This window comes from Arachis hypogaea, chromosome 13, assembly GCF_003086295.3.
Source record: "Arachis hypogaea cultivar Tifrunner chromosome 13, arahy.Tifrunner.gnm2.J5K5, whole genome shotgun sequence".
Taxonomy (NCBI): domain Eukaryota; kingdom Viridiplantae; phylum Streptophyta; class Magnoliopsida; order Fabales; family Fabaceae; genus Arachis; species Arachis hypogaea.
Genome location: NC_092048.1, coordinates 44,666,864 through 44,694,643, shown reverse-complemented (window position 1 = coordinate 44,694,643; position 27,780 = coordinate 44,666,864). Strand labels below are relative to the sequence as shown.

Sequence of the window (27,780 nt, the reverse complement as noted above, 5' to 3'; positions counted from 1 at the left end):
TGTTGATGTATTTTTTTAAAAGAATCAGTTTTATTTTATGTTGTTTCCTGGCAAAAGATTATATAATTCCAAAATATTTAAATTATTATTTATTAAATAATTCTAATAACAAAATATATTTTTAATTTTTTAATAATTATCAAATATTTTTTTTAATTTTTTTATTAATTAATTTTTTATATATTATTTAATTTTAAAATCTTAGATTATTTTTCAATTTATTATTGTATTATGCAGTTATGCACTATCCCTCTATCTTGGACTTCAGGATGTAACAATGTTAGTTTTCACATAGAGGAAGAAAAAGGTATATCCATCGTTAACTAGTGCTTTCGTCTTTTTTTTTTTTTTTTACAATATTTTTTAGCTTAGTAGATCAAGGATTAATCTGTCGTAGAATTGAGATCCATTTAAGAGTTTGTCGTTGGTCAATGAATTACTGTATGTATAATACAAGATTCAAATTTTGACACTTATTTAATCAGACCAGTAAAATTAACCATTAGACCAATCCAACTTAGTTTATTAGTGCCTTCGTTATTCCATGATCATATGTTCCAAGAATCCGATGTATTGGCTTCGAGATAATTTTTTGTCCCAACTAAGAACATAGGTTGGATGATGCAGGGGCAGGTTCCATAATGTAAGGACAGATTCTAATGATTTAATTTGCTAAAATTAGGTGATGCATGGCTGCGTTTGTCCAATTGGTGTTCATGCATTCAGCATTCCTTTGAACTGATATGCGAATGAAGATGATGAAGCAAATTGAATCAAAGAGAAAGAAGCAACCTGAATAATCGACTTCGAATTTTTTCCTTTGCGCACGCATCAAATCGATTTGGTAATATATAAATCGGTTGAAAATATTGCCAATCAACCAACCAATCGATTACTGAATTAAAGAAATTGAATAATAAAATAATAAAATAAAATTAAATCAAACATTTTAAATTAAATAATATACAAAAGATCAATTAATAAAAAAAATTTAAAATAATTATTTGTAAATTATTAAAAAATTAAAAAATATATTTTATTTTTTGAATCATTTAATAGTCCGAAAATTCTAGAACTATGTAGACTGAAACCTTCTTACTTTCTTAGATTAAACTTCACATGGATGGTGCCAACTATTATTTGAAAGTTGGAACACACAACAATAATATCTTTAGATAATTATTTTCTCTTATAATGTAGTGCACACAATTTTAATTTAAAAATGATTAGATTTTTAATTTTTTAATTTACTAATTTTTCTCATTCTAAAAAAATGTAATTCTATTTTTAATATTCTGAAAATTTTAACTACAGTTTGGAACTTAGAATTCACCTTTTCTCTTATTAAAAAAAAAAAAAAACGGCACACCCTATTAGGCCTAATCCAACAATAGCTGGCACTGTGAGAAAACTGCAGCCCCCCACCGGGCCCCCCCCAAAGACCACCATCAGCGTCCAACACCTTCCCTCCATAAAGGAAGTCCGCTGCACCCTATAAATAATTGTACGTAGCTACCATAATAATATATAGATAGTTGCTTTGATTTCAATTTTTTGGAGGAAGAGTTGATTTCAATTTGCAGATTGGTGCCATAGATCACCTCAATAAGCTGGTTTCAATATGTATGTATATATATATTCATTAGAGTTTATCCTTTATTCTGATAATTAATTATGGTCTTATGGAGATGAGTTTATTTCTTGCTCACAATGCTTATAATAAATAATTGACAAGTAATAGTATTACTTGTGATTTCGTCTTATAGGTTTATTTTTTGTGATTTTCTTTTGATTATATATGGATTGCAGTTTATGTTAATGTTATTATTAAAATACATGCGATGAATTCCTATTATATTGATGAGTAACGATGAGGCCAATGTTTGCAAAATTGCCTAATAATAATCCTGATTAATTTTTCTATTAGGACAATGCTACGGTGTAGAAATCAAAAAACTTCTACACATGAAAAATTTGCGTGGCTTGTATTTAGAGATAATAAGTGTTTTCTTTTACTGTTTTGGCCATTCAAAAAAATATATATAGAACTTGATATATTTCAGTTTTTTCAAAATTTTTGCAGTGTATTAGAAGAATGAATTAAAATTAAGTTGATTTGTTAATTTTTTTTATTGGGTTCAACTACTTTTAGTAATTTTTTTTAACCTTGAATCCAAAATTTTGAGCAACAGAGATTGAAAAAATAACGTAATTGAAATTGAAAGGAGTTGAAAAGAGCAACTATCTCTAACTAAAACAAAAAATTGGAGCAACGATCACAAAATCCGCTAAAATACTATTACCTACCATAAAAAGCTCATCTATTAATGAATCTGTAACATGATAATATATATAATTATTATTAATTAATCAAACCAAAATCAAACCAATCCCACCATATATTTACAGTGTTTTATTAATGTTTTCATGAAAAAAAATATACTACAGCAAATATTGAAATAATTTTGAGAAAACAAAAAATTGGTATATTTTTTTCTTAATTGAAAGTAAATATAAATTTGAAAAAAAATATTATTTTAGTGAATATATATTATTTTAAATGCTATTAAATATAAATTCTTTTATATACTTTATAGTTTATTATATTTATGATAATTTTCTTCTCAAATACTTTAGGATTATAATTTAAAATTTAGAATAAAAAATTTATTATTTAAAGTCTGAAATTTGAGATAAATAAAATAAATTAAAAAAATAATTAATGGTGGCTGTTTGGTTATCTAATATTACTATTGACAAATTTGCTTTTTATCAACTATAATAAAAGAATCTTTTTAAAAACAAATATAATGAAAGCATGTTAATCAATAATACTATGAAATAGGGGATATGGTTTGTAAAAAAATTTTATACTCCTTACTTAAATTTGGGCAAAAAACGGAATTAAGCCAAGGGAGGAAAGAAATTACCTGAATCAGTCAAACTGAAAATTGCTTTACAAATGAGCCAAAGCACATTACTATATAATTCGAACCAGCATGGTTCGAATTGCAGTTGCACATGATTCGAACCAGGCTAGCTCGAATTAGGATGAAACACGTGATGAATGTAATTCGAACCAATATGGTTCGAACTAGATTTGAGAGTAATTCGAACTAGGTTTGTTCGAATTACATACTTGGACGCTTCACCAAGTAATTCGAACCTATTTGGTTCGAATTAGTTAAAGTTTGCCTCGAGTAGTAATTCAAGCTGGGCTGGTTCGAATTACACGTTTTTCGGCTATATAAGGAGTTCGAATCAGCCTCATTCAAATCACTTTTCCATCCTTATACCCCACCAAATCCCAGAGAAAACGACCCGGATTCGATCCGACAAAGACTTGAACGGAATACTCAGCCGATGGGGGACGATCCGGCAAGGTTATATCGGTTGGACGGAGTTGCTCATATAGCTGGGGTCATCAACGACGAGGTTGGTAGATAAAAAACTTCGTTCTAGCGGTATATCTGAGTTAGTGGTTTTGCATGCGGTTTATGTTAGAGGTTAATTGTAGTGGTATTGCAAGTGGTTTATTTGAGAGGTTTTGCATGCGGGTTAGTTGGTGGTTTAGTTGGTGGTTTATGTTAGTTTTTTATGTTAGTGGTTTTGTATGCGGTTTCGTTGCTGGTTTATGTGGGTGGTTTATTTTGGTGGTATTGGAAGTAGTTTATTATCTGATTATGTGTGCGGTTTATGATAGTTGTTTTGCATGTGGTTTTCGTTAGTGGATTTTTATGCGGTTTATATTAGCGGTTTATGCATGTGCTTTTGTTGGCGGTTTAGGTTAGCTGTTTTTAGTATTGGTTTTGTTAGTACTTTTGTATGCGGTTTTGTTGATGATTTACTTTGGTGGTTTATTTTGGTGGTATTGGAAGTGGTTGACCATGTGCTTTTGTAAGCGGTTCATGATAGTGGTTTTGCATGTGTTTGACATAAGTGGATTTCTATGTGATTTATGTTAGCGGTTTGAGCATGTGGTTTTCCAACTGGTTTGATATATTGGTTTTGCATGTAGATTCTGTTAGGGGTTTCCTTTAGTGGTTTATGGTGTTGGTTATTTTTGTCATTGGTTATCAACTTGGTTCTAATAATGCGGTGCATGTAATGCGCAGCCACAGCGATGCATCAGGAGCATGCGGCGACAGTAGGGCATGCGACTCGATGAGAGATACGTTCCGTACTTACAGATGGCCGGATTATACCATCTTGTAAGGTTGAACGATAGATGGTTCCAGTTAGATGAGGCCCTTGTCAGTGCCTTCATCGAGCGGTGGTGTCCGAAGACGCACACCTTCCATATGCCGTTCAGAGAGTGCACGATCACACTTCAGGACGTGGCGTACCAGTTGGGGTTGTCAGTGGACGGGCGTTATGTCAGCGGCTGCCTTACAGATTTCCAGAAATACATCCAGGGTGGCCGTCCAGCTTGGGTGTGGTTCCAGGAGTTGCTTGGAGTGATTCCTCCTCCGAGCCAGGTTCAGAAATTCGCAGTAAACTACAGCTGGTTCCAGGAGACTTTTGGTGAGTGCCCCGAGGCAGCCGATGAGGAGACTGTGCGAAGATTTGCACGTGCCTACATCATGATGTTGTTGGACACGCAGTTGTTTGCCGACAAGTCCGGCAACCGCATTCACATCAGATGGCTTCCCTACGTAGCTAGGCTTGAAGAGATGGGTACCTACAGCTGGGGGTCTGCAGCACTGGCATGGTTGTACCGGTGCATGTGCCGAGTGACGAACAGACATATGGTCAAGTTAGCGGGCCCACTACAGCTACTTCAGTCCTGGATCTTCTGGTGCTTTCCTAGGTTTAGGCCTGCAGGGTATGATACGTCCAGCTGGCCGTTGGCCTCGAGGTACTTTAGTCAGGCTTCTCTATTTCAATTTAACATTGCTAAGTCCATGTTCATTAATAATGTATTACAAATCTGTCACACATTTAATTAGCCATAACACACATGTGAGATGCAGGTGGTCAAGTTACAACCCTTCCAGTAGCGAGAAGGGTCCTAGAGTGCAGATGTGGAGACTGAGGATAGACATGTTATAGGACAGGGATGTGAGTATACTACTACCTAAGTTTATTTAGTTAACCAAACTTTATGAATTTGGTGCATGAGTTGACCTGACAATGTTGAGTTCTTTGTGCAGTTTATCTGGATGCCGTATAGCTCCCCCAAGGTACTGCAGGTTGTGCATCCAGAGGCTTTGGAGCCTCGGCATACGGCGTTGTGGCGGTCTGTGACGTCACTGATATACTTTGCTGTCATAGAGTGGCATCAGATAGATAGGGTTCTACCGCAGTTCGGCGGAGTCCAGTCCCGTATGCATCCCGCCCTGAACATCGACTTTCTGATGTCGAAGGACGACAGAGGTGGTGATCGTTGGTTCCCGTACGCTTTGCAGTCATGGCATCTCCATTGGGAGTCCCGTGCGGACCACGTGCTCAGGTTCGATGTTGTTGCAGACCCTAGACCGTCACATGAGTTCCTAGAGTGGTGGAGTCAGCATGGAAAGAGGTTCTTGTCTCCGGAGATGTACTTAGGGGATTCGAGAGCCGTTCTTATTCCCATGGAGGTGTCACAGAGGGGTGCTGGGCGAGTTCCTGACATGGATCGTGTTGACTACGTGCCGGACAGGCGTCGGGTCGAGAGGAGAGCTCGTGTGGGGACCAGCCTCTGTCGGGAGCCTCAAGCGCAGCCTTGATGCCGTTATGCCTGTCCGATATAACTAGCAGACTCGGTTGCAGTGTCACGTGCTGACGCAGATGGGAGAGAAAGAATGACCAAGACTCAGCATTCTCACCCTCAACCAGTGCGAATGCAACAGGGAGTATGTTGGAGTTCCTAGAGTGGTGGAGTCAGCATGGAAAGAGGTTCTTGTCTCCGGAGATGTACTTGGGGGATTCGAGAGCCGTTCTTATTCCCATGGAGGTGTCACAGAGGGGTGCTGGGCGAGTTCCTGACATGGATCGTGTTGACTACGTGCCGGACAGGCGTCGGGTCGAGAGGAGAGCTCGTGTGGGGACCAGCCTCTGTCGGGAGCCTCAAGCGCAGCCTTGATGCCGTTATGCCTGTCCGATATAACTAGCAGACTCGGTTGCAGTGTCACGTGCTGACGCAGATGGGAGAGAAAGAATGACCAAGACTCAGCATTCTCACCCTCAACCAGTGCGAATGCAACAGGGAGTATGTTGGAGTTCCCGTCCTGTGCAGCAATCGCGACAAGCAATGTTCCCCCATACTTGCCATACAGATGGGTGCCGTCAATACTAACCAGCGGCTTGCAATGACAGAATGCCTCGATGCACGGTGGAAACATCCATAACAGTCTGTGAAAATAAGCTTGAGACTCGTCGAGCTATCCACCAACTCAAATAGGGCTCGTCCTTAGGACTGCAACAGTACCAGGCATCGTCAACTGGACTCCCAACACCCACCTGGGGAGCTCGTTGTACGACTCATCCCAGTCACCATAGATGAGGGCAATAGCCTTCTGCTTCGCCAACTAGACCCTCCTGTACGTCGGCCTAAACCCAAAGTGTGCGGCCGTGGCATTTAGGAGCACCTTGATGCTGACGGATGCATCAGCCCTAACCATTGGCATAATGAATGCCGATATCACATAATAATCCAAACTCCTGTGGTTGCTGGAGATGGAGGTGGCAAGACAGGTATGAGGTCCATTGTACCGTTTGACCTCCCAAATGCCCTTGCGCTGCCGGAGACTCAGCCGAATCAACCATGTGCACCCATTCCCGAACTCAGAACACTTGCCCACATACCGGCGATAGTCAGACTCCACTACCTTGTATTGTACCCCTCGGCGGATGCTGTAAGTCTTCACACTTAACAGGGCCTCATCTTTATCCTGAAATTGCTGACCAACCTGGAACTCTGTCAGACCAACAGTCCTTTCCGCATCTCTAGCTCCAAATCTAGCAGGCTGCCCAGAAACTCCCTCCTGCCTCATGGCATCCAAGTCCAAAGAGAAAAAATGTGGTGGATACTGCTGTGTGCCAGAGCTAGAACCACCTCCCGCCCCGGTAGGCTCACTCACTCCAATATCATCGCCACTATCATCATCAATCATATTCGGCTCGACGTCATCGTCCTCTGCATCACCCAACAATCCGTCTCCAACCCCAAGCGGTGCAGCACACTGTAAAGAGGTCGGCAGAAATTCTCCTGTTCCGACCTCGTCGCCTACGCTGCCATTGAGATCAACAACGAAAGAAGGGGAGGCGACAGGTTGGACCGGTGGCTCGTACGCAGGGACGGAGGAAGAAGCAACGATAAGTCTGGAGCTAGAACCGGCTGCCGTGGCTAAAGTGGTGGTATTCCGGTTTGAACCCCCTGAGCTGGATACCACATCAACCAACTTTGCCAACAGTTCTGGTGTCCTCACTTCCGGAAACTGCCGGCGACAATGAAACATGACCTGCAAGTCCTCATCACTCCTGATCGTAAAATAATCATACTTCACGGTTTCCTGGAGCAACGTGATTGGAATGCGATAGAAAAACTTCTTAACCTGCTTCGCACCATCCAGACCAAGTTTCAGCAGTACAGACCTAACAAGGTCATCATAGCTCGTCGTAGGCCTCACGATAATACAGAGAGGATCCTTATCGGTGAACTTCACACCGGAACGAGTTTTCCTCTTAATCGATTCTCTGTGGTGAACCAACATTACAAAACTCTCCTCACTAGCCATCTTTCCCCCTCTAATGAGAGCAACTCACGTTTACAATCATATATATACAGGTCTGGTGCTCACTAATTCGAACCAGCCTAGTTCGAAATATGGTTTGTGTAATTCGAACCAACCTGGTTCGAATTACTTTGGGAAGCTTCTCCTTATATAATTCGAACTCACCTAGTTCGAATTATGTATGTTTCTAGTTCGAACCAGCTTGGTTCGAATTAGTGTGAATTTTTCCTAAGCAATTTGAGTTGACTCGGTTCGAATTATGTGCAACTGCAATTCGAACCAAACATTTGCATAATAATGTGCTTTGGCTCATTTATGAAGCAATTTCCAGTTTGACTGATTTGTGTAAATTCTTTCCCCCTTTGGCTTATTTCTGTTTTTTGCCCAATTTAATAAATATTTCCCAACTCATTTTCTCTTGATTAATATGTTGATTTATTTATTTATTTTAAATATTTTACATTTTTTTAATATATTAAAAACATTAAAAACTTAACTTTAATTTCTTAACTAACCATACTATTTGAATAATAATTAGATCCTTTGTTTTTATTTAGTTTATATCTATTTATTTTGCATTAATAAAATTCATAATGCTGAGAATTATCTTTGATTATAGTACAAAAATGACTGAAAGTTAATAATTTATTATTAATTCCTGTTATATTGTTCTTTTAATTTTTGTTACTCAAAATTTTGGACCCAAGATAAAAAAAATTAACAAACTAACTTAATTTTAATTCATTCTTTTAATACACTGCAAAATTCCTAAAAAAGCTGAAATGTGTCAAGTACTATATACTTTTTTTGAATGGTCAAAAAAAATAAAAGAGGACACTTGTTATCTCTAAACACAAACCACGCAAATTCCTCATGTGTAGAAGCTTTTTGACTTTTACATCATAAATTACCCTTCCTATGAACCCTGAACCACCTTGTTAGAGATATAACCAAGAGGAATGTTAGAGATATAACCATTAATGTTACCTTTTCCTATCAGCTTAAGTTTTTGAGATGAGTGGTTTTATGACATGGTATTAAAACTCTAGGTCCGAAAAGTCAAGAGTTTGATCTTTGGTGAACCCCAAAAAATAAAAAAAAAATAGCAAATAGGTTTTTTATGATTATTTTTAGTTAAATAAAAGTTATACAATGATCAAAATTAAAATTTATTTGCTGATGAATTTTGCAGTCATCTGTAGATGTGTTCATTGATCGAATCATATTCGCAAATCTGTTTGCGGATATGATCCGATCGCAAGATGATCAGATTGAATTCGTATGATTCACATTCTAGTCGGATCGGATCGCGAATTGCAGGTCTCACATCTATATTCGTGAATTTGATTCGAATATTTGTGGATCCACATTAAATTAATAATAAATAATAAGTAATATATTTTATTTATGTTTTATTTTAATTAATAATTATTATTCATATATGTTATATTATTTTATTTTTGTTATTTTAAAAAAATTAGTTTAATAATATTTTAGAAGTAAGTGTTTACAAGAGTGAAAAAATAATTTTATTAGAGTGAAAAAAAATAGTTTTATTGACTTCTTCTAAAATAAGATTTTAATATATTTATTATTTTGCGATGTATATATTCGATATCTGATCTGCAATGTGCAGATCGGATCGGATTTGAGCATAAAAATGTGGATATTGAACTAATTCGATAAGTTTAGTGTTAATTAGATCGATATTTTAGCTATATTTAATCTAATTCGCAAACACTTCTTCTCATCTAACTTTCTTAATATTTAATTTTTAGCTTACATATAACTTATTAATTTTAATATTTGTTAAAAATATAAAAATCTAAAATTCGATCTTTGTTATCCCAAAAAAAAAAAATTAAAATAAGACAAAAATAATTATAAAAAATTCACATAAATCTAAAAAAAACTTTTATATAAAGGGATATATTAAAATTATAACTTATTTATATATATTTTTTTATTAACCTAAACTTTTAAAACTCAAAATATCGTAATAATATCCAATTTTGCAATCTTGTGTTTTGCTACACATTCTTTTCAAGCCTACATAATTTAAGGAAATTCTTATTATAAATAAGGTTAAGGAAATTACACAATACATTTATTTTATAATATTAAAAGAGTTTCAAAATGTACCGGAAATATCAGTATTCCAATTATTTTAATCGTGGATCTAAATTATATATATATATATATATATATATATATATTGAAATAGGTTAGAGGACATGTAAGGAACCTACTGCTGAGTGCTTCGCCTAGTCTGGTTTTTCATAAAACACGCGCAGATCTAAACCTTTTTAAAAGTCTAAATTTGTTAGTAGTTTGTGTCCAAGATTACAAATTAATCTTAAATGGTCAATCAAGTGATCAAGTCTCTACTTGAGCATGTCTGTAAATAGAAAAGTATAGCTAAATAATTTTTAGCTAGCTAATTTTAAATACGTATAATTAATAATTATTAATTTTATATTTTAAAAAATAAAATTTAAATAATTATTAATTAATGATATTTATATATCATATGAGAAAAAAAAATCTTAGCGTTGAATCTTTTGGTTTAGTTTAAATCTTTGTGACCGAATTGTACATAATCCAAGATCATTATTAAAAGAATGTGTTACCCCATGAGAAGCTAAGTTTGAACTCTAGGAAGCTACCAACATGTAAGATTCCCCACTCTTAATAATTTTATAACAGATCAGATTCATCATATATAGTATAGTAGATAGTAGAAAGATACATATTACCTTTCTCGCTATTCAATTTTCTTCTTCTTTTTAGTATTATTCTTATTATAAAATTGATTAATCTTAGCCTAAACTAACAGAGGCCTTTGAAAGAAGTAGAAAGTCTTTTAACTTTGTTTCATGATTTCTTTTTATTCAGTTTTCTTTTTTAATAAAATGAGACTTAAACTAACTTGAGAAGGCGGGTACAGAAAATACATTCAGTTAGTTAACGAGATTCAAGAATACTCGGCCAAAAGAAATACATTAGCCTATTAAATTTTTTCGGGAGATTTAATGACAATCATCTTTGACTATCTCAAATAAATGCAATTAATAACTCCAATAAGAAAATTTCAGTAACTAATTATTTTTGGTCAATATATAGCTAACAATTCTATTTAATTACTTTCACCTTTTTCTTTTCAAAGAAAATAGTATTTAATAATTTTTTTTATACTAATTACATAATGAGTACAAATTAAAACGTTAACCTTATAAAATTCCCCCAAAAATAATTCCCTTTATTAGCCAAAGCGATGTTTTATTCTGTGCCTATTCCCATACAAAATAAAAGTATATGGAGAATAAAAAAAAGTAAAAATAAATGATAAGTTATATGGTTTTTTTTAAAATAAACTATGATTTTATTATTAAATATGTCTATATTTTATATCATATGCAAGGGCGGAGCTTAGTTTAGACAAGGGGCCATGACCTCCCAAACTTTTTATAAAAAAATTAGTAGTACTTTTTTAAAAGATAAAAAATAGTTCAATTGCTTTAGATACTTTACTATGACTTAAAGTACCCAATAAGTTCAATAAGCAACACTCCCTCTATCTTTAAGTTTAAATATAAAAAATTAGATATTTTTTATTTATTCAATTTAATATTATTTTATATTTTATTATTTATTTAATTTAATTTTTTATATGATAAAAAAATAGAATATTCAATAAGTATTAATATTATTATATTTGTATAAATTGATAAAAAAATTCAATAAATATTATAAATTTTAATATTTATCTTTTTAACTTTTTCATATTTTACAGAATATATATTCAAATTTTATATAAAATAATAATGAAAAATCAAAGAATTGATGCATTTTTTAAGAGGAAGGCTAATATTTAAAAAGGAGAACATATAACTTTTACAATATCAACACTTAGTACATAATTCTTCTACTTTAATGAATCACGAAAAAAGTGAGATACAACCTTTAAAAGTTCAAAATGCATCTTGACAATTATCCTCTAGCCCTCCAAAATTTTGTTTCAAGTTTCGCCATTGTGTACATAGTTCTTCTACTTTAATGAATCATGGAAAAAATGAGATACAACCTTTAAAAATTCAGAAAACATCTTGACAATTATCCTCTATATGGTCCAAAATTTTGTTTCAAGCTCTGCCATTAATCATATGTATATATTTATTCTGTACGTGAGTATATAGCTTTATTCTCCCTATATTATTTGCAGACTCGTCTACACTATTTGTAAAATTGGTCTTAAATTTCATTCATTCTTGCACGGAAAAGGCATTCCAGAAATAAAATAACCATGCATGCATCCTATATAAGGAGGGTAACAATGTAGAATGCCGTACAAGAAAAAAATCTTATGAAATTATTCTTATAATTGCATTCTTCAATTTTAGAGGTCTCAAGTATGTATTTTAGGTATATATATATATATATATATATAATTTGTTACGTAATGCTTTAGATTTTGAGTTTGTCTACTATATTTCTGTGTCTTTCATTGCTTATGATATATATTACTCTTTTTATTTTAAATTTGTCTAACAAACATGCTTTAATAATAATAGATTTGTTTGCAGAATTAATTATGGTAACGCTGAGTACTTCGTCTACATTATGTTCTTTTATTGGTATCATGTTACCACAACAAATAAATTTTGGCTACCGAAGAAAGTTTGAAGTGAAACATGCTCGTTGTGGTGGCTTTCAAATTAAGGCAAGTGTTAAAACCCCAAACAAGGATGATAATTCTTTGAGAGTTACCACATCTTCTATTCTGGATGATTTTGTGTTCCGTCAAAATTTCACTATTAAATCGTATGAAGTTGGTGCTAATGAAAAGGCATCTATTGAGACTTTGATGAACTATTTTCAGGTTTGAATTTTTACCTCTGACTCTATGTAGTTATGATTAGTTTTCTTTATATATATATAGTGGTGCTATTAGTTTCATCTTCTTGATTATTTTTTGTTTGTTTAACAGGACTCTGCAATTAATCACTTTAAGACATGTGGAATTCATCGCGGTGGCTTTGGTTCCACAAAAGAAATGATTAAAAGGAACTTAATATGGGTATTTACTCATATGCGAATAGAGATTTATCGTTATCCTGTCTGGTAATTAACTTACTTTTATATATAGTGTCCTTATTATTATTATTGGATTTACTGGAAAGCTTATGCATGTAACCTGTTTCATAGATCAGAATTGGTTTAATAGCTTTAGATAGAGTTTAGAGACTCTAATCTCACTACCAATATGGTAACTATTATTTTCGACAAGATTTCACAATACATATTTGTTCCCAGGTTACTTGATATGGATGAAATTTGGGCCTAAAGGTTAGGTCTAAATATTCTTTTGTTGAGATACTCAAATATATTTTTTGGTAAAGTGATGCCATTTGATCAAATTTTTAGAGTTTGAAGATACTTATAAAAGATTTTGATATTTAAATTAGCAAAAATTTTAGATAAATTTTGTGTAAATTAAGATCGATCAATACTTAAATTTGATGAAATATTTATATAGTAAAAATGATAAGTTATTTTTTTATAACTTATCCACCTATCATAATAAATGATTATTCTTCGTTTTATCTAGGAGTTGTTGAGATTTTTATATTTAAATATATAAATATATTTGTAGATGTAGTTAAAATTCTTTCAATTAAATCGGACAAAAGAGGCCAGATATGTAAAAAATTAAAAGTGACTTTGAACCTTGAATGAGTCTTAATTATTTTGGGTCTAACTTTGAGCCATGGATAAAGATATAAACAATATTTATAATAATAAATACATTAATTTTATCAAATTAAAATTAAAGTTATTAATGTAAATGGATGATCTACTCATTTCATTTTAAGAATAAATATTTAAATTGAGTTTTAAAGCTAGAATCTTAAATTAAACAAATTGTTTTTTAGTAACTTTTTATTTTTTAAAAGCTTTTGAAAATTACTCATAACTGATTCTTCTAATATTTTGAAGGAGATTAATTTTTCTTTTGATGATTTTTTTAAACGTAAATGTTCTTATAATAAAATTTATCAGAAATTTATTTAATTATGCATATTAAAAATTTACTTAAAAATGATAAAATAATCAATCTATTTGACGGAAATAAATTTTAAGAATTTCTAAATAATAAAAATTTATTAATGTTTATTCTTATTTTAATGTCACTTCTCATTAACTGTAGTTTTGGCCGTTTTGCCTAGTTACAGAAAAGTACTCGTTTCTTATTTAATATAAATTAAATTAGTATTATATAACTAAATTTATTTTTTATTAATATTTAAATTTTAGAATTCTAATTAATATAAAAACAAAATATTAATTAATATTAATAAAAAGTATTTTCTCATAAATTTGTTACAGCGATGAAGTTGTTCAAGTGGAAGCTTGGATGTCCGTAGCTGGAAAAAATGCTGTGCGTTGGAATTGGCTTTTGCGAGATTCCAAAACATATCAAGTCTTAAGTAAAGCCTCCAGGTGGACGGACATCTATCAATTATTGCTAATTAATTTGTATATAAAATCAATGTATTTTTAATTTGTTAGCAACATTTTAATAACCAATTTGTTTTTAATTATTTTGATAAATCTCTATAAACAGTGGTTGTGTCATGATGAACAAACTGACAAGAAAACTATCAAAAATACCAGAAGAAGCCAGAAAGGAGTTTGAGTTCTATTTTGTAAATTCTTCTCTGATGATTCTAGAAGATGATATCAAAAACATACCCAAACTCAATGTCACTGCAGCAGATTACATTTGTACCGGTTTAAAAGTATGCAGTCTTTTCTTCTAAGTTATTTTCTATATATTAATTTTTGAGGAATATTAAGAATTAATACCTGTTATTAATATTAAATTTAGACCAATATTTTATTTTATATTATTAAAATTTAAAATTCAACTTTTTATATTTAAATAAAATCAATCAAATTTTTATTAAAAAATAATAAATTTTGTTAGTTACGTAAAATTAATCTTGATTATTTTTTTTATAGAGTAACTAATTAATGCCTTTATTATATTAATTAATTTTTAGCCAAGATGGAATGATCTAGATATAAATCTTCATGTCAGCAATGTGAAGTACATTGGTTGGGTTCTGGAGGTAATTTTTTCTTCTCTATCATCCACATAATGGTGCCTGAACTTTTTCCATAACAAGTTACTTTTTGTATATGCATTATTAGGGTAGCATGGATAGTGAGTTTGGCAAAGTGTTCTCCTATTTAAGTATTTTACACATAAATACTCCTCATTTTCTTAATAATCAAGTTGTTTAATTGCAAGTTTAACAAGAAGAAAAATCACGCTGACTTTTTGTTATTATTTTTTTCCTGTGTTTAAGAGATATTAGACACATGATGACTCTATTTGCAAAAGTATCAACTGATTTTACATAGAGATTTAGCTTATTTGACATTTGGTATCCTTGTGTTCTGTAAAATTTTGTATTAACTTAGTACGAATATAAAAAAAAAATGTAATCCCATAATAATAATAATAATAATAATAATAATAATAATAATAATAATAATAATATAATATACGAGTTCAACTAGAAAGGCAACTTTTTTAGTTAATATCAGTTAATTTTAAAAAAAAATATATAAAAATTAAAAAAATAATGTTACAATAAAAATGAATTAATATTAATTAATTAAAAATTAGTTCTCAGTATTTAGTTATATAATATACCTGGTCATGCTTTCTTATTTGATTCTTTATTGGTGATAAGAAGGCTGAAATGTTTTGATGGCTTTTGGTTTGGATGGTGTTGTAGAGTGTTCCGGAATCAATATTGATGAATCATGAGTTGTGTGGCATGAGTTTGGAATACAAGAGGGAGTGTGGTAGAGATAGTAAGCTTCACTCTCTAACTGCAATTTGTGGCGCCAATAACAACAATGTTGAGTTTTATCATTTGCTTCAACTTGAAGATCGTGGTCTTGAGATTTTAAGGGGAAGGACTAAGTGGAGACCAAAACTTTGACATTGCATATATTTGAAAATTTTCTGAGATACGTAGCAAAATAATTACCAAAACATACATTATCCCTGGATTAATGTATATTTAATTTCAGTCATTGTAAATTTCAATATTTCGTAAGCTTGTTTTTTACATAAATTATTTGGACTCATTTATCCTATATGGAAAATCAAAATATATATAGTAATTAATTAAAATGAACATTAACCTGTAATCATTCCTTAGCATACCTTACCTTTAGTCTATTAATAACACATATATATTGGAATGCATGACATGAGAAGATTAACTTCGCTTTTTTCTTTGTATCTAACAAAAACCCCATTGGAAAAGATGGTAACCTTAACTTATTTTCGCCAATTTGAATTTAGATATGTAATAGATTCTAATATTTTAGCTGAGTTGTATCCGTCAAACCGAATGCAAATCAAACCAGACACTAAGGGGAGGACATCAAGCCGCGCGTCTACGGTGGAGTGGCGTGGTCCACACGATGCACTCCACCAATCCACCAACTAGCAAACATTCCTCTCAAACTTCTAAAAATCGAATCGGAGCTATTGATTTGATCGAGTTAATCGAAAATTGGTTTATCGGTTGATTCAGTTGACTTTTAAAATTATTTTATAAGAAATTGATGAAAAATCGATCAAATCAAAAGTTAATCAATAAACCGGCTGATTCGTCTTAAATTTTTTAAAGGTTCGATTCGTTCTTCATCGTTAAAACGATGTCGTTTTGATCTCAGAAAGAAAGAAAGAAAGAAAGAAAGAAAGAAAGAAAGAAAACCCAAACGGACAGAAAGGCCAGAAGCACTGAAGCAGAACATTTCTTGACCCCCCTCTTCCTACTCTCACCCCAAAATCATCCGACCCTAATTACTTGTGAAACCTTATCAAAGCAAACAGTAAAGGCACGCTTCTACCATCATCCCTACCACTATTGGCACTGGTGGTGACAACCAGCAGCGGTTGCATTCTGGTCACTCAAAGGCCTGCTCTTCTCCTTGCGTCACGGTCTCTGTCCTAATCGTCGTCGGCCGTCTCTGTTCTCGTCGTCATCTCTATCCTCGTCATCGAGCATCTTTCTTTGAGCCATCTCTCTCTCTCTCTTTGTCGAGCTCACTGCAAAAGTGCGAAGTGTGATTGTGCGACCATACCCCTGCCGTCGTGGACTCGCTACCATCGTGGACTCTTTGTCGTCTCTTTGTCGCTGTGAGTTCTTCAATCTTCAGTAATTCAGTATTTTTTTTGTTAATTATAATGATTCTGAATTGCTGTATTTTACGATTTTGGATTTTGGATTCTGGATTTTAGTTTTTTTCTCTAAAATCAGATAATTCCATTTATATAATGAAAGAAGCATATAAGTGTCCATATATGGGACAAAACAAAAAGATGGGAAACTCTCAACGCTCTACTACAGAGGTAACATCATATAATAATCTAATAAGAGAAATAAAAGAAAGTAAAGTTCTCATCAATTAGGAATTGAGGATTATTGATGCTCCTTCTGCAACTTCAAAGCCAATGCCATTATCTCTTCCACACCAGTTGATACATTATCAAAGATAAATTTGTTCCTAGCCTTCCATAAGGATCAGCTCAGAATCGTCATAGTCACCATTTGGGAGGAGCTATTGGATTGGTACGCAAGACCCCCATCATCATGTTCCACTCAACATAGAAATCAGAGTATTTGGTGGCCCCTCTAGTAGCCGGTAAACCCATTTTTGACCAATCTCCATTGATTTCTCACAATGAAAAATGCAATGGTTGATTGTTTCTGGAAATTGTAAGCATCTTTGGTAGGTGGGTTAAACCGACGGGGTGCAATCATAAAGCCTTTGCATCATTGGAAGCTTTTCATGCAAATTCCTCCAGAGAAAAATCTTAATCTTCATTGAAATTTTTAGCTTGCACAATTCTCATCACAAGTTTCGTTATTTCATAATCTCTGGGCAAAAATCTACGAGAGGATGCAAGAACCCATAAACAACATGCTGGTACCCAGTACTCATTTCATATAAACTACTTTTATTAAGGGTTCAACAAATTTTATCTTCTCCACCCCCAATTGTTGTTGATAGCACACACTGACTAGTGCCCTCAGAAGAAATAAATCTAATTAGAGTTTGATTTCATAGTCCATTAGAAAGAATTAAGTCCTTAACCATCAATAGTGGTTGATTTTGCATATTGGAAGCTTCAGATGGAGGGATAACCCAAGAATGTGGAGGAGCAAGCCAAGGATCGTTGAAGATTTGGATACTGGACCCTACACCAACTCGCTAAACTAGCCCCTTTTCAACAACATTGCACCCTTCCAATATGCTACGTCACTTCCAAGAAGGTACTGCTTTGACCTCTGCATTCATTATAGAACTGTATCGAAAATATTTACCTTTAAGGAGTCTAGATAGGAGCAAGGTTCTGAAAACCGAAGCGATTATTAAACCGCTCTAACTACTAGTTCACTAATTCGTTGGTTCGATCAATTCGCCGTGGTTCAACCGAAATAACTGTTTTATAATAAAATAATAAATAAAATATAAATAAATACATTAGAATATAATTATAATTTATATATATCAACAAAATATATTGATAACTAAATTCATTATTTGCATTCTCTTATAGATTATATAACCTGAATTATTGAACAAATAGAGAAAAACTCAATTCAAAACATAAGTACAAAATAACTGAAGGGTAGGACAATGCTAATACAAATTAGAATTCTTACACTAAAAGGCTTCTTTAAATCCACACATTCAACACATTATTTTAAAAAAAGCACATACCTTGCATTAAATTAAACAAACATTCCAATTTGTCTTGATATAAGTTCACTCTATCATAAGAATACATAAGTCAAGCACTTCAATCAAACAAATAGAAAGAAATAAGCATGCAACAGAGTTAGAACTCATTTGGTTTCCATTTATAAGCTGTAGCATATATTATGATAAAATCTTCACAAATAAGTTCTTCAAGAACATAAAAATTTCAACAAAAGAAACATAAACTAAATAAGCTTTTTTACAAAACTAGCATAATCTCACAAGCTTTGATTTAATAGGATGATCACATGGGTGAAATCCGCTACACCTTAAATTCACTACAGAAAACAAAAAAAAAATTGAAGAAAAATCAAAACATTGCATTGAAGCATAATAAAAAAATTGACATAGTCAAATTACAGAATGCTAAAACAAAATCAAAACAAAATTAAAGACAATAGAATCATAGAATATCAGAATTAAAATTCAAGAACATCATTAATAATCACAGATTAAGAATCCTAAAAATAATAACTTCAAGAGCATATAGGTGAGGGAGCAACAGCAAGGTTCACAGATTAACTAACAACAATTATTCAAAATTATTCAACCCAGTAATAACAGCAAGATTCACAGATAACAACAATTGTTCAACCCAGTAACAAGTTTACAGATTAACTAACAACAATTATTCAACAATTATTGTTAAAAAAAATTAATACCTAGAAGCTAGAACAGAGCAGAACAGATCAGTAGACTGAGCAAGAGGGAGACAAGGGCACGACTGAAGGGCTAACCGGTGGAATAGAGATGGCACCGGCGATAGTAGAACAGAGCTATGCGACGGAGGTAGGAGGCGAGACCAGTGACGATGGTTTCGAAGCTCAAACGGTAGCTGCACGATAGAGGAGAAGGAAGTCGCAATGGTGGTTTCGAAGCTCGAAGTTGCGACGACGGCGAGAGCAGGCCGATGGCTGGACGGAAGTGAGGGAGTGAGTTCGACGACGATGAAAGGAAGGAGAAGCTCAAGGATGGAAGGGAGTGCTGCGCGTTTTGGCTTTGCCGTTGTGGAGTGAGTTACTGAGTCAGGGTAGGGTAATGGTTAGGGTTCCTCAATCCAAATGGCGCCATTTTTGCAAAAATTAAGAAAACCGGCAGGGTCTCGATTTGGTTCGACCGACCGGTCCCGGTCAGTTTGACAGTCGATGCCGGTTTCTCAAACTTTTGGTTTTGATATTTGTCCCAACCATTTTTCCATCGGTTTGTAGTTCGACTGGTTTAACCGATCCGTTCGAACCAGTTTTCAGAACCTTGGATAGGAGTGATTGTGGCTGAGAGACAATTTTTCAACATTATTTTGCTAATAGCGCCAAATTCTAAGCCCCTAAGTCCTTAAAACCAAGGTAGACAAAATGACGTGTTGAGTTGTGGAAACACATAATTTTGCATTTCTGTATCTTCTTCCCATGCCGATTATGCTTCTCGAGTTGAACCAAGGTGCTTCGTGCAGAATTGCCATTCAAAAACGCAGAACCGCCGGAATCACGCTTCTGTGGTGATGTTATGTTCCAGATTGAAGAACCTCTTTTCTTATCCCTGATTGCAGCCCAGCCCAACCCAAAGGCCCAATCTAAGAAGAAGAACATGGAAGATGGAACCCTAGCAGTAAATCCCCTAAATCTCTCAACCTCTCTCACTTTTACAATTTATCTCCATGGCCAAAATTTTCAAATTTTCACCTCTCTCAAGTCTCAATCTCTGACTCTATCCTTCTGAATTTGAATTTTGTGTGGCCAAAATCTCCAATTTGGAACGTCGCTGTAAGGCAGGCCGTTTGGTGTTGTTGAATTGAATTGGTGATGGCTGGACAACATAAATTTTGCGAGTGTGACTGTGCAAGACTCTCTGCCTCTCTGTCTCTGGTTCTCTGGCTCTGCAACTACAACTCTACAAATTTTTGTACCTCTCGGGCTCTCTAACTTTTGCAATCGTGTGACTGGCTGATTGCATCTCTGCCTCTCTAGTCTCTGACTTACTGCGACTCTTCTCCTCCCCTTCGCTGTTAGTTCAGGAAAGGTAAGACCTCCCCTTTTATCTTCTTCAATGTTCAATATCTTGTACTTGTACTAATTGTTTTCTTCTTTGTTTTGTTCTAGATATGCTTGTGATATTGATTATTTTATTGAAGTGTTGAAATTAATTTATAAATACAAATTTTTTATACTTGTTTTGTTATGAATTTTTATTCTGAGTTATTAATTTGTATGATTGATTTTTTTTGTTTTATTGAATTGAATTTTTTAGTTAAATTTTGCTAAACTGTATCTTGTTTTGAATTGATTAAAATGAATGATAAAATTTTTATTGTTGTTAAATTTTTGTTGTGGTTGAGTCTTGTTTCGATTAAAAAGAAAAAAAAAGAAATTGAAAGAAAAAAAAATTAGTATATTTGGCCAACACATTTTGGAAGTTGAAACTTGAAACTCGAGATGCCTTGGTTGCTAACTTACTACGGTAGCTGCTGGTTCCACTTTGAAAATATTAGTTGATTAATTCCCTTGAAGAAATGTGCATGGTTGGCATTCTTTGTAACATAAACTTAGATGATCAAAAAAGAAAGATTTGTTTGAATTGGGTTCAATAATATTATATAAAAGTAGCTTTTAGAATGAGGCATTAGGATTTTGCTTAGTTGAAGAACATAGTTGACACTAATTTGTGTATCCCACATTTTCTTGTAATATTTTTTGGTTAATTAGTTAATTAGTTGTTCATTCTAATAGTTTGGTTGATTTATTTGTTATTTAAATTTATTTTAGTGTCGTATAAATTTGTGAGTTGTAAATTTTGTGTTTTAATTTGTGAGTTGAATTATGAATTTGTGTTATGATTTATGTCTTTTAACTTGTTACGATACATAATAGTTATAGTCCTATTAAAAATTTAGTTTATTTAAAATTTATTTTATTATATGTGAAATTAATTTTTACTATCAAAATTTTTATAATTTTTATATTTTACGAGTCACGTTTACGTTCTGACGATTCAGCGAATTATAATTCTGAACTAATTCAGCGAGTCGAGATAAAAACTACAAATTCACTATCTTATTTAAAACCAAGTCCATCTTCTAATTTCGGTCTCACGACAAAAATATGATAATGGATAAATAAGTTCCCTTTTCACTTGCAAAAAAAGAATTTAGTCATTCGCACTTCTAATAAATAAGTTTCCTTTTTCACTTGCAAAAAAAGAATTTAGTCATCCACTTCTAATTTTATTATGGAAAAGTATAAGATATCAACATATTATCTGCCAATTTATTACCAATAATAATTAATTAGCGGAATTGTTATATTATATATCTACTGAACCTGTCAGACCAGTTTGGTTCTCGTAAGTAGGGGTGGCAATGGGTAGGGTAGGGTAGGGTTTGGATCCAACCCTAACCCTATCCGCGGATTGAGATTTTTATATAAACTCAATCCTACCCTACCTGCGGGTTGAGAATATCCCAACCCTAACCCTACCCGCTTCTAACCCGCGGGTATCCGACCATACCTACGGGTTACAAAAAATATACAACATTATTATATAACTTGATGATAATTTAAAATAAAACTGAATTTTATGTAAAAAAAAATATTAAATTATCAATTAATGATTTTCTTTTAGTGGTCAAGGATCTTTTGCATTTAGTGAGAGGTCTTTGATTCAACATCCACTTAAAATATATTTTTATATAAGTATATAAAATAAACATATATAGAGTGCGGGTTAATCGGGTAGGGTTGAGGCTCAACCCACACCCTACCCTACCCACTGCGGATCGGATTGACAACCCTATCCGATCGAGTGAGGTCGGATTGGATACCCACGGGTAGAGTACATATTGCCACCCCTACTCGTAAGTCGTAACCATGGTTCCTCCACTTAAGTTGCTCCAAAATGAAAACTAATCAAATTGATCATATTTTTAAATTGTATACAATTATTAAATTAAATTTTAAATTTTCTTAAGTGTTCATGAATTAAAACAGAACATAAGAAAATACCCTTTTATTAATCGTAACGTATTTTTTCTTTCTATGATTATATAATTTTTTTAATAAATTATTACAATTAAAAATAATAATGAGTATAAGATAAAAATAAAATTAAAAATATTTATTATAAAGTGAATGACATATAATTTTATATAATTATTGTAAGCAAATTAATTTGTTCAACTAATGATTTAACTGTTGAATCAGTAATTTAATGACTCAATATTTTAATCGGATTAATTATTAATTCGATTCTAATAACTATGATTTGAATAGTTAATTTTACCTTTATATAATAGTAATTTATCTATTTATTTTTTTATAAACTTAGTTAAAATATGCTTTAAAATTACCATATAAAAAAAGAAATTATTTATTAATCTAATTTTTAATGCATTTTAAATTTTTAGTTAAACAATAGTTTATCATAATAATAAAATTTTTGAAAAATTAGTATTTTATTTATCAAAATATATTATTTTAAGAATATTTATTAATTTATGTAATATTACTTTTTTCATTTATAATAAAAATAAGATATATATATACATATTTTGTTTATACTATAAATAAAATAAATAAAATAATATAAACAAAATATTTTTTAAGAAAAAGTCTATTAATATCTGAAATAATAATCAGAATCAGAAACTTAATATGGTTGAATCTACAACAACCATTCTCACTGTCCGTCACACTCTCTCACTGCCATCGCCTCATCATCGTCGTGTCTTGCACAACGCTTGTTCAACAGCATTGTCGCCTCCTGCTCCACACTCGTTCCTCATCGTTGCGGCCTCCTAATCTATCTTCCTTGTCATTGCTGCCTCCAGTAGAATTATCATCGCCACCAGTAGCATCGTTGTCACCTCTAGCAGCCTCTTCGTCGCTCATTGTAAACTCCGTTAAATTAGTAGATAATTAATCAATAAATTAATTTTTAACAAGGAAGATTAGAAATGTGAATATTATATCAAATTAGGATAGAGCTCATCGAAACAAAAATTTTGACACTAATTTCGAAGAAGTTTGGACCGAACGGGTCGAACCGGTTGAACCGAGCCTGAACCGGACCCGTGGGCCCAAACCAGCCCAAAAGGACATTAAATGAAACCCAAACATTTCTCCTTTCTTCCCAAATACACGTTCCAGCGAGCAGAGGGAAGGGGAGAATGAGAAAATGTTTCCGACCCTTACGACAACCTTCAACTCGTCGTAACTTCTCCGTCCGAGCTCCGATCACCGCATTGTTTGCGGCAATGTATCCACCGCATCGAGCTCTATATTTCTACCAGAACAATTTCATTGGTAATTTATTTAATCACTCTCAGCCTCCTCTTCCCCCAAATTTTCAAAAATTGAGTAGAAATGTTGAATTTCTTTGCTTTTTGATGTTTTAGGATCCAATTAGCTTGAGAAAAATATTCACTCTTGCTTATATAAAGCTTGGGTAAGATGAGGATACCACAAATTTGATTTGAATTACTGAATTTATGTTTTGGATACAAAAGTGGGTATATATGTGTTTTAAATGTGTATTAGGTTGTGAATAAATAATTGGAGCTTGAAATTGTGGATATTGGAACCTGGAAGAAGCTGTTTTGTTGAGATTTTGGGGCTGTGTTGATTTTAATTAAATTGCCTTGATCATTACGTGGGAATCGGCCAAGGTATGGTTTAGGTTTCTTGCATTTAATATATAATGTTCTATGAAAACTTAGGCTAGATGACCATAGGATAAGTTGGAACGTAAGTGTATATTGTGGTTTAGTATCTTGTTACATATGGATTGGTATGGTGCTGATTAGTTGAAGGATTGGTAAATTGTTAATTATTGATTTGAGGATATAATTATGTGATTTGTAAGCTATGGTTTGATTGTGAAATATGGTAAGTATATATAGTTATTATTGGAGGATTTGGCTTGTATATACATGTTTGTTGTTGGAGTGGAGAATGATTTTTATGGTGGTTGTTGTGTTGAGGGAGAAGAACATTTTGGTGCTTTGTAAGTATAGGAGGTTATTTTGGAATCATGGGGAATGTTTGAATGAAAAAGAGGTTTTGGCAAGTTTACCAAACTTTAGTTTTGGGCCAAACTTCGGTGGGCTATAACTTGGCTTCCAGAACCTCAAATTGATTTCAACTTCTTTTAAATGAAAATTAGATTCGTGAAATTTCTGCCGTTCGAAGAACGAAAGTAAAATTGTTTAAAATGATTAAGTTATGCCCGTTGGAAGTTTTGGTGTTAAATCTGTGAATTCTGCAGCTGAACACTCTATGGTATGCAGCTTTCTGGTTGATCATTTTTTTAAGAATGTACGTCCACGCGTACACGTGGCATAGAATTTTGGCGATGCGTACGCGACTGGTCCCATGCACACGCGTAAGGGGCTAGCAAGCATGTCCACGCGTACGCGTGACCCACGCGCACGCGTGACATGAAGTTTTCACCTATGCGTACGCATGATAAGGGACGCGCGCGTGAGCTGCACCTTCACACTCCCACGCGTACGCGTGGTACCTATTTCAGCAAAGATGGTTTTCAACATTTTAAACTATACTTCAAACTTCTAAACCTCTATTTTCATTCCTTTAGTCATAAATAGCAGTATTAAACCTGATAATCAGGTGAAGTTAGGAGATAGGGATAACTTGAAGGTGAAGTAAAGCTGAAAAGTGATGAATTGATTATGAAATGTTACGGATGATCATATATGATACTTGGCTGGGTTATTCAAATGAATGATTATGTATGATACTTGGCTTGAATGATTAAATGATCTGAGATACGAGATTCCCTGGATAAAGTACCGTGGCTTACCACCACGTGTACCAGGTTGAAAACTCGATACTCTGTTGACCCCACGACATAAGGGTGACCGGGCACTTATAATTCCTGGAAATGTTAACCCCATTGAGTAATATTGATTATTTGAGAAAAATCTATGCATAGACACTTGGGGATGCACGTCGAAGAACAGTATAAGGTTTTCGGACTTGTCGGGTTGGTTGGATAACCGACAGATGAGCCTCATCAGCCATAGGACAGGCATGCATCATATGCATACTACTTGAATTACTTGTTTGTGCATTAACTGGGTATGCCTAAGTGTACTTGCCATGCTAAATGTATATTTGTTACCTGCAGTATTTGTATCTTTCTTGTGCTTGTATTTATTTTTTTATTTGTCTGTAAAATGCTAATGGAGATGGAGGTATGGCGGAATGGCAGTACGGGACTTAGATTTAAGATTAAGTTAAGTTAGGTTTAGATACTTTTAGTAAACCACCCTTTATGGCTTCTGTTTAATACTTTAAGCTCTATAATCTGAGTGTCGGCGTTCTAGAATTGCCTCTGGCATTTCTAGGACCTTCTATCTTATGTGTGTGGTACCTTTACCATACTGAGAACCTCTGGTTCTCACCCCATACTATGTTGTTATTTTTTCAGATGCAGGTCGGGACGCATCTCGTTAGGCATCTGGACTCCTGAAGCGAAGTGGTTATTGGGTTATTTTGTTGTACAAGTTATGTATATATATGTACTTAGCTTTCTCTCCGCATAACTTATTCTTTTTTATCCTCTTAGAGGTTTATGGAGAGACAGGATTTTGTTTATGTACATTTGGGTTTTGGATATGTATATATATATGTGTGTATATTCTCCGGCCAGTCTTGACTTCGCGGGCTGAGTTAGGAGCTTGTTACTTTGTATCTTTGACCCTCTGTTCCTGTTTTTGGTTACTTTATACTTAACAGCTATAGCTTTCTTAGTATGCAAGATAACTCGTTTCTTGAAAGTTCACCCTTTGACCTTCAGGGGAACCTCAAATCCCACTGATGCAGATAATTGGATTCAAGCTATGGAACGGGCGTTGCAGGCTGAACAGGTTCCTGAAGAGCAACGGGTTGAGTTTAGAACTTATCAGCTGCAAGGTGAGGCTCAGTATTGGTGGTAGGGAACATGATGTATCCTGCAACCTGATGGTGCTGTGATTCCTTGGGAGGTTTTTCGGACAGAGTTTTATAAGAAATGCTTTCTTAATTCAGTCAGAAATGCCAAGGAGCTTGAACTAATGCAATTAAAGCAGGGCCAGATGACTGTTACTGAGTATACTAGCAGGTTTGAGGAGTTATGTCACTTTTCTCGTATCTGTCAAGGTGCACCTGAAGATTTTGCTGAGTGAAAGTGTATTAAGTATGAGGGAGTCTTCAGAGTGATATTCTGGGCTTTGTTGCACCAATAGAGATTAGAGTATTTTCTGAATTGGTGAATAAGAGTAGGGTGGCTGAGGAATGTGTGAGGAAGGCGCCAATAAAGAAAGGAAGTCTGAGGGTACCTTTCCAGAGGCCTTCAGGGAGGAACTTTGCTCTGAGAGGTAGGAATTTCAAGCTTGGAGATTTTGTTTTGCAGTAAAATCAAGGCCAGGGTAATTATAGAAGGCCGAATACTAATGTTAATCAAGGAAGAAGGTTTGGAAAGCAGCCACAGTAGGATTTGAATTGTCAGAGGTGCGGAAAGTATCACCCTGGAGTACCGTGCAGATCATGACTTGGGATATGCTATTTTTGTGGACAGCCCGGGTATTCGGCTAATAATTATTCGGAGAAGAAGAAGTATGAGACTGGTAGAGTACAGCAGTCGGGGAAAGTGTATACCACTTCTACAGCAGGTGCTGAGGGATTTGAGACACTGATTAGAGGTAACTGTGAAATGGCTGGTAAAATCTTAAATGCTTTATTTGATTCAGGAGAAACTCATTCATTTATTGCATTTGAAAAGGCTAATGAATTAGGATTGAGGATGGTGGTTTTAGGTTATGATTTGAAAGTGCATAATGCTACTCATGAAGCTACGGTGACTAGGTTAGGATGTCCACAAGTTCCAATTCAAATACAACAGCGTGAATTTGTGCATGATTTGATTTGTTTGCCGATGACCGATCTTGATCTCATTTTGGGATTGGATTGGTTATCCAAGAATCATGTTTTGCTTGATTGTTCTGAAAAGTTAGTACAATTTATGTCAGAAGGGTCAGAATCACCGGTTGTGGTGAACAGTTACTATTTGAACTCTATGATAGTAAATTGTTCTAGAATTGAATGTCAGGATATTATGTTATTAACTGCGGGAGTGTCAGGTGATGATCAGATTTTAGAGCAGATTCCGGTTGTATGTGAATTTCCAGATGTATTTCCAGATGATATTAATGAATTTT

The 27,780-nt window shown here is 33.6% G+C and overlaps 2 protein-coding genes across 3 annotated transcripts; both read left to right on the top strand.

Annotated features, from left to right (window-relative positions):
• The first annotated feature begins 4,154 nt into the window (after nt 1-4,154).
• Nucleotides 4,155-5,052, top strand: LOC112733915 (protein MAIN-LIKE 1-like). Its single transcript, XM_025783030.1, has 2 exons — nt 4,155-4,858; nt 4,974-5,052. Exons 1-2 carry the CDS (start codon nt 4,155-4,157, stop codon nt 5,050-5,052), a joined length of 783 nt encoding a protein of 260 aa, XP_025638815.1.
• A 6,908-nt stretch (nt 5,053-11,960) lies between these two features.
• LOC112738255 (palmitoyl-acyl carrier protein thioesterase, chloroplastic) lies at nt 11,961-15,927 on the top strand. Of its 2 annotated transcripts, XM_025788609.3 has the most exons (7): nt 11,961-12,137; nt 12,299-12,594; nt 12,703-12,836; nt 14,103-14,216; nt 14,341-14,515; nt 14,780-14,848; nt 15,524-15,927. In XM_025788609.3, exons 2-7 carry the CDS (start codon nt 12,307-12,309, stop codon nt 15,731-15,733), a joined length of 990 nt encoding a protein of 329 aa, XP_025644394.1. In that variant the 5' UTR covers nt 11,961-12,137; nt 12,299-12,306; the 3' UTR covers nt 15,734-15,927. The 2 variants fall into 2 exon arrangements, with proteins under 2 accessions (XP_025644394.1, XP_025644396.1); XM_025788611.3 differs by lacking the exon at nt 11,961-12,137 and having other exon boundaries at nt 12,266-12,594.
• Nucleotides 15,928-27,780: the final 11,853 nt, after the last annotated feature.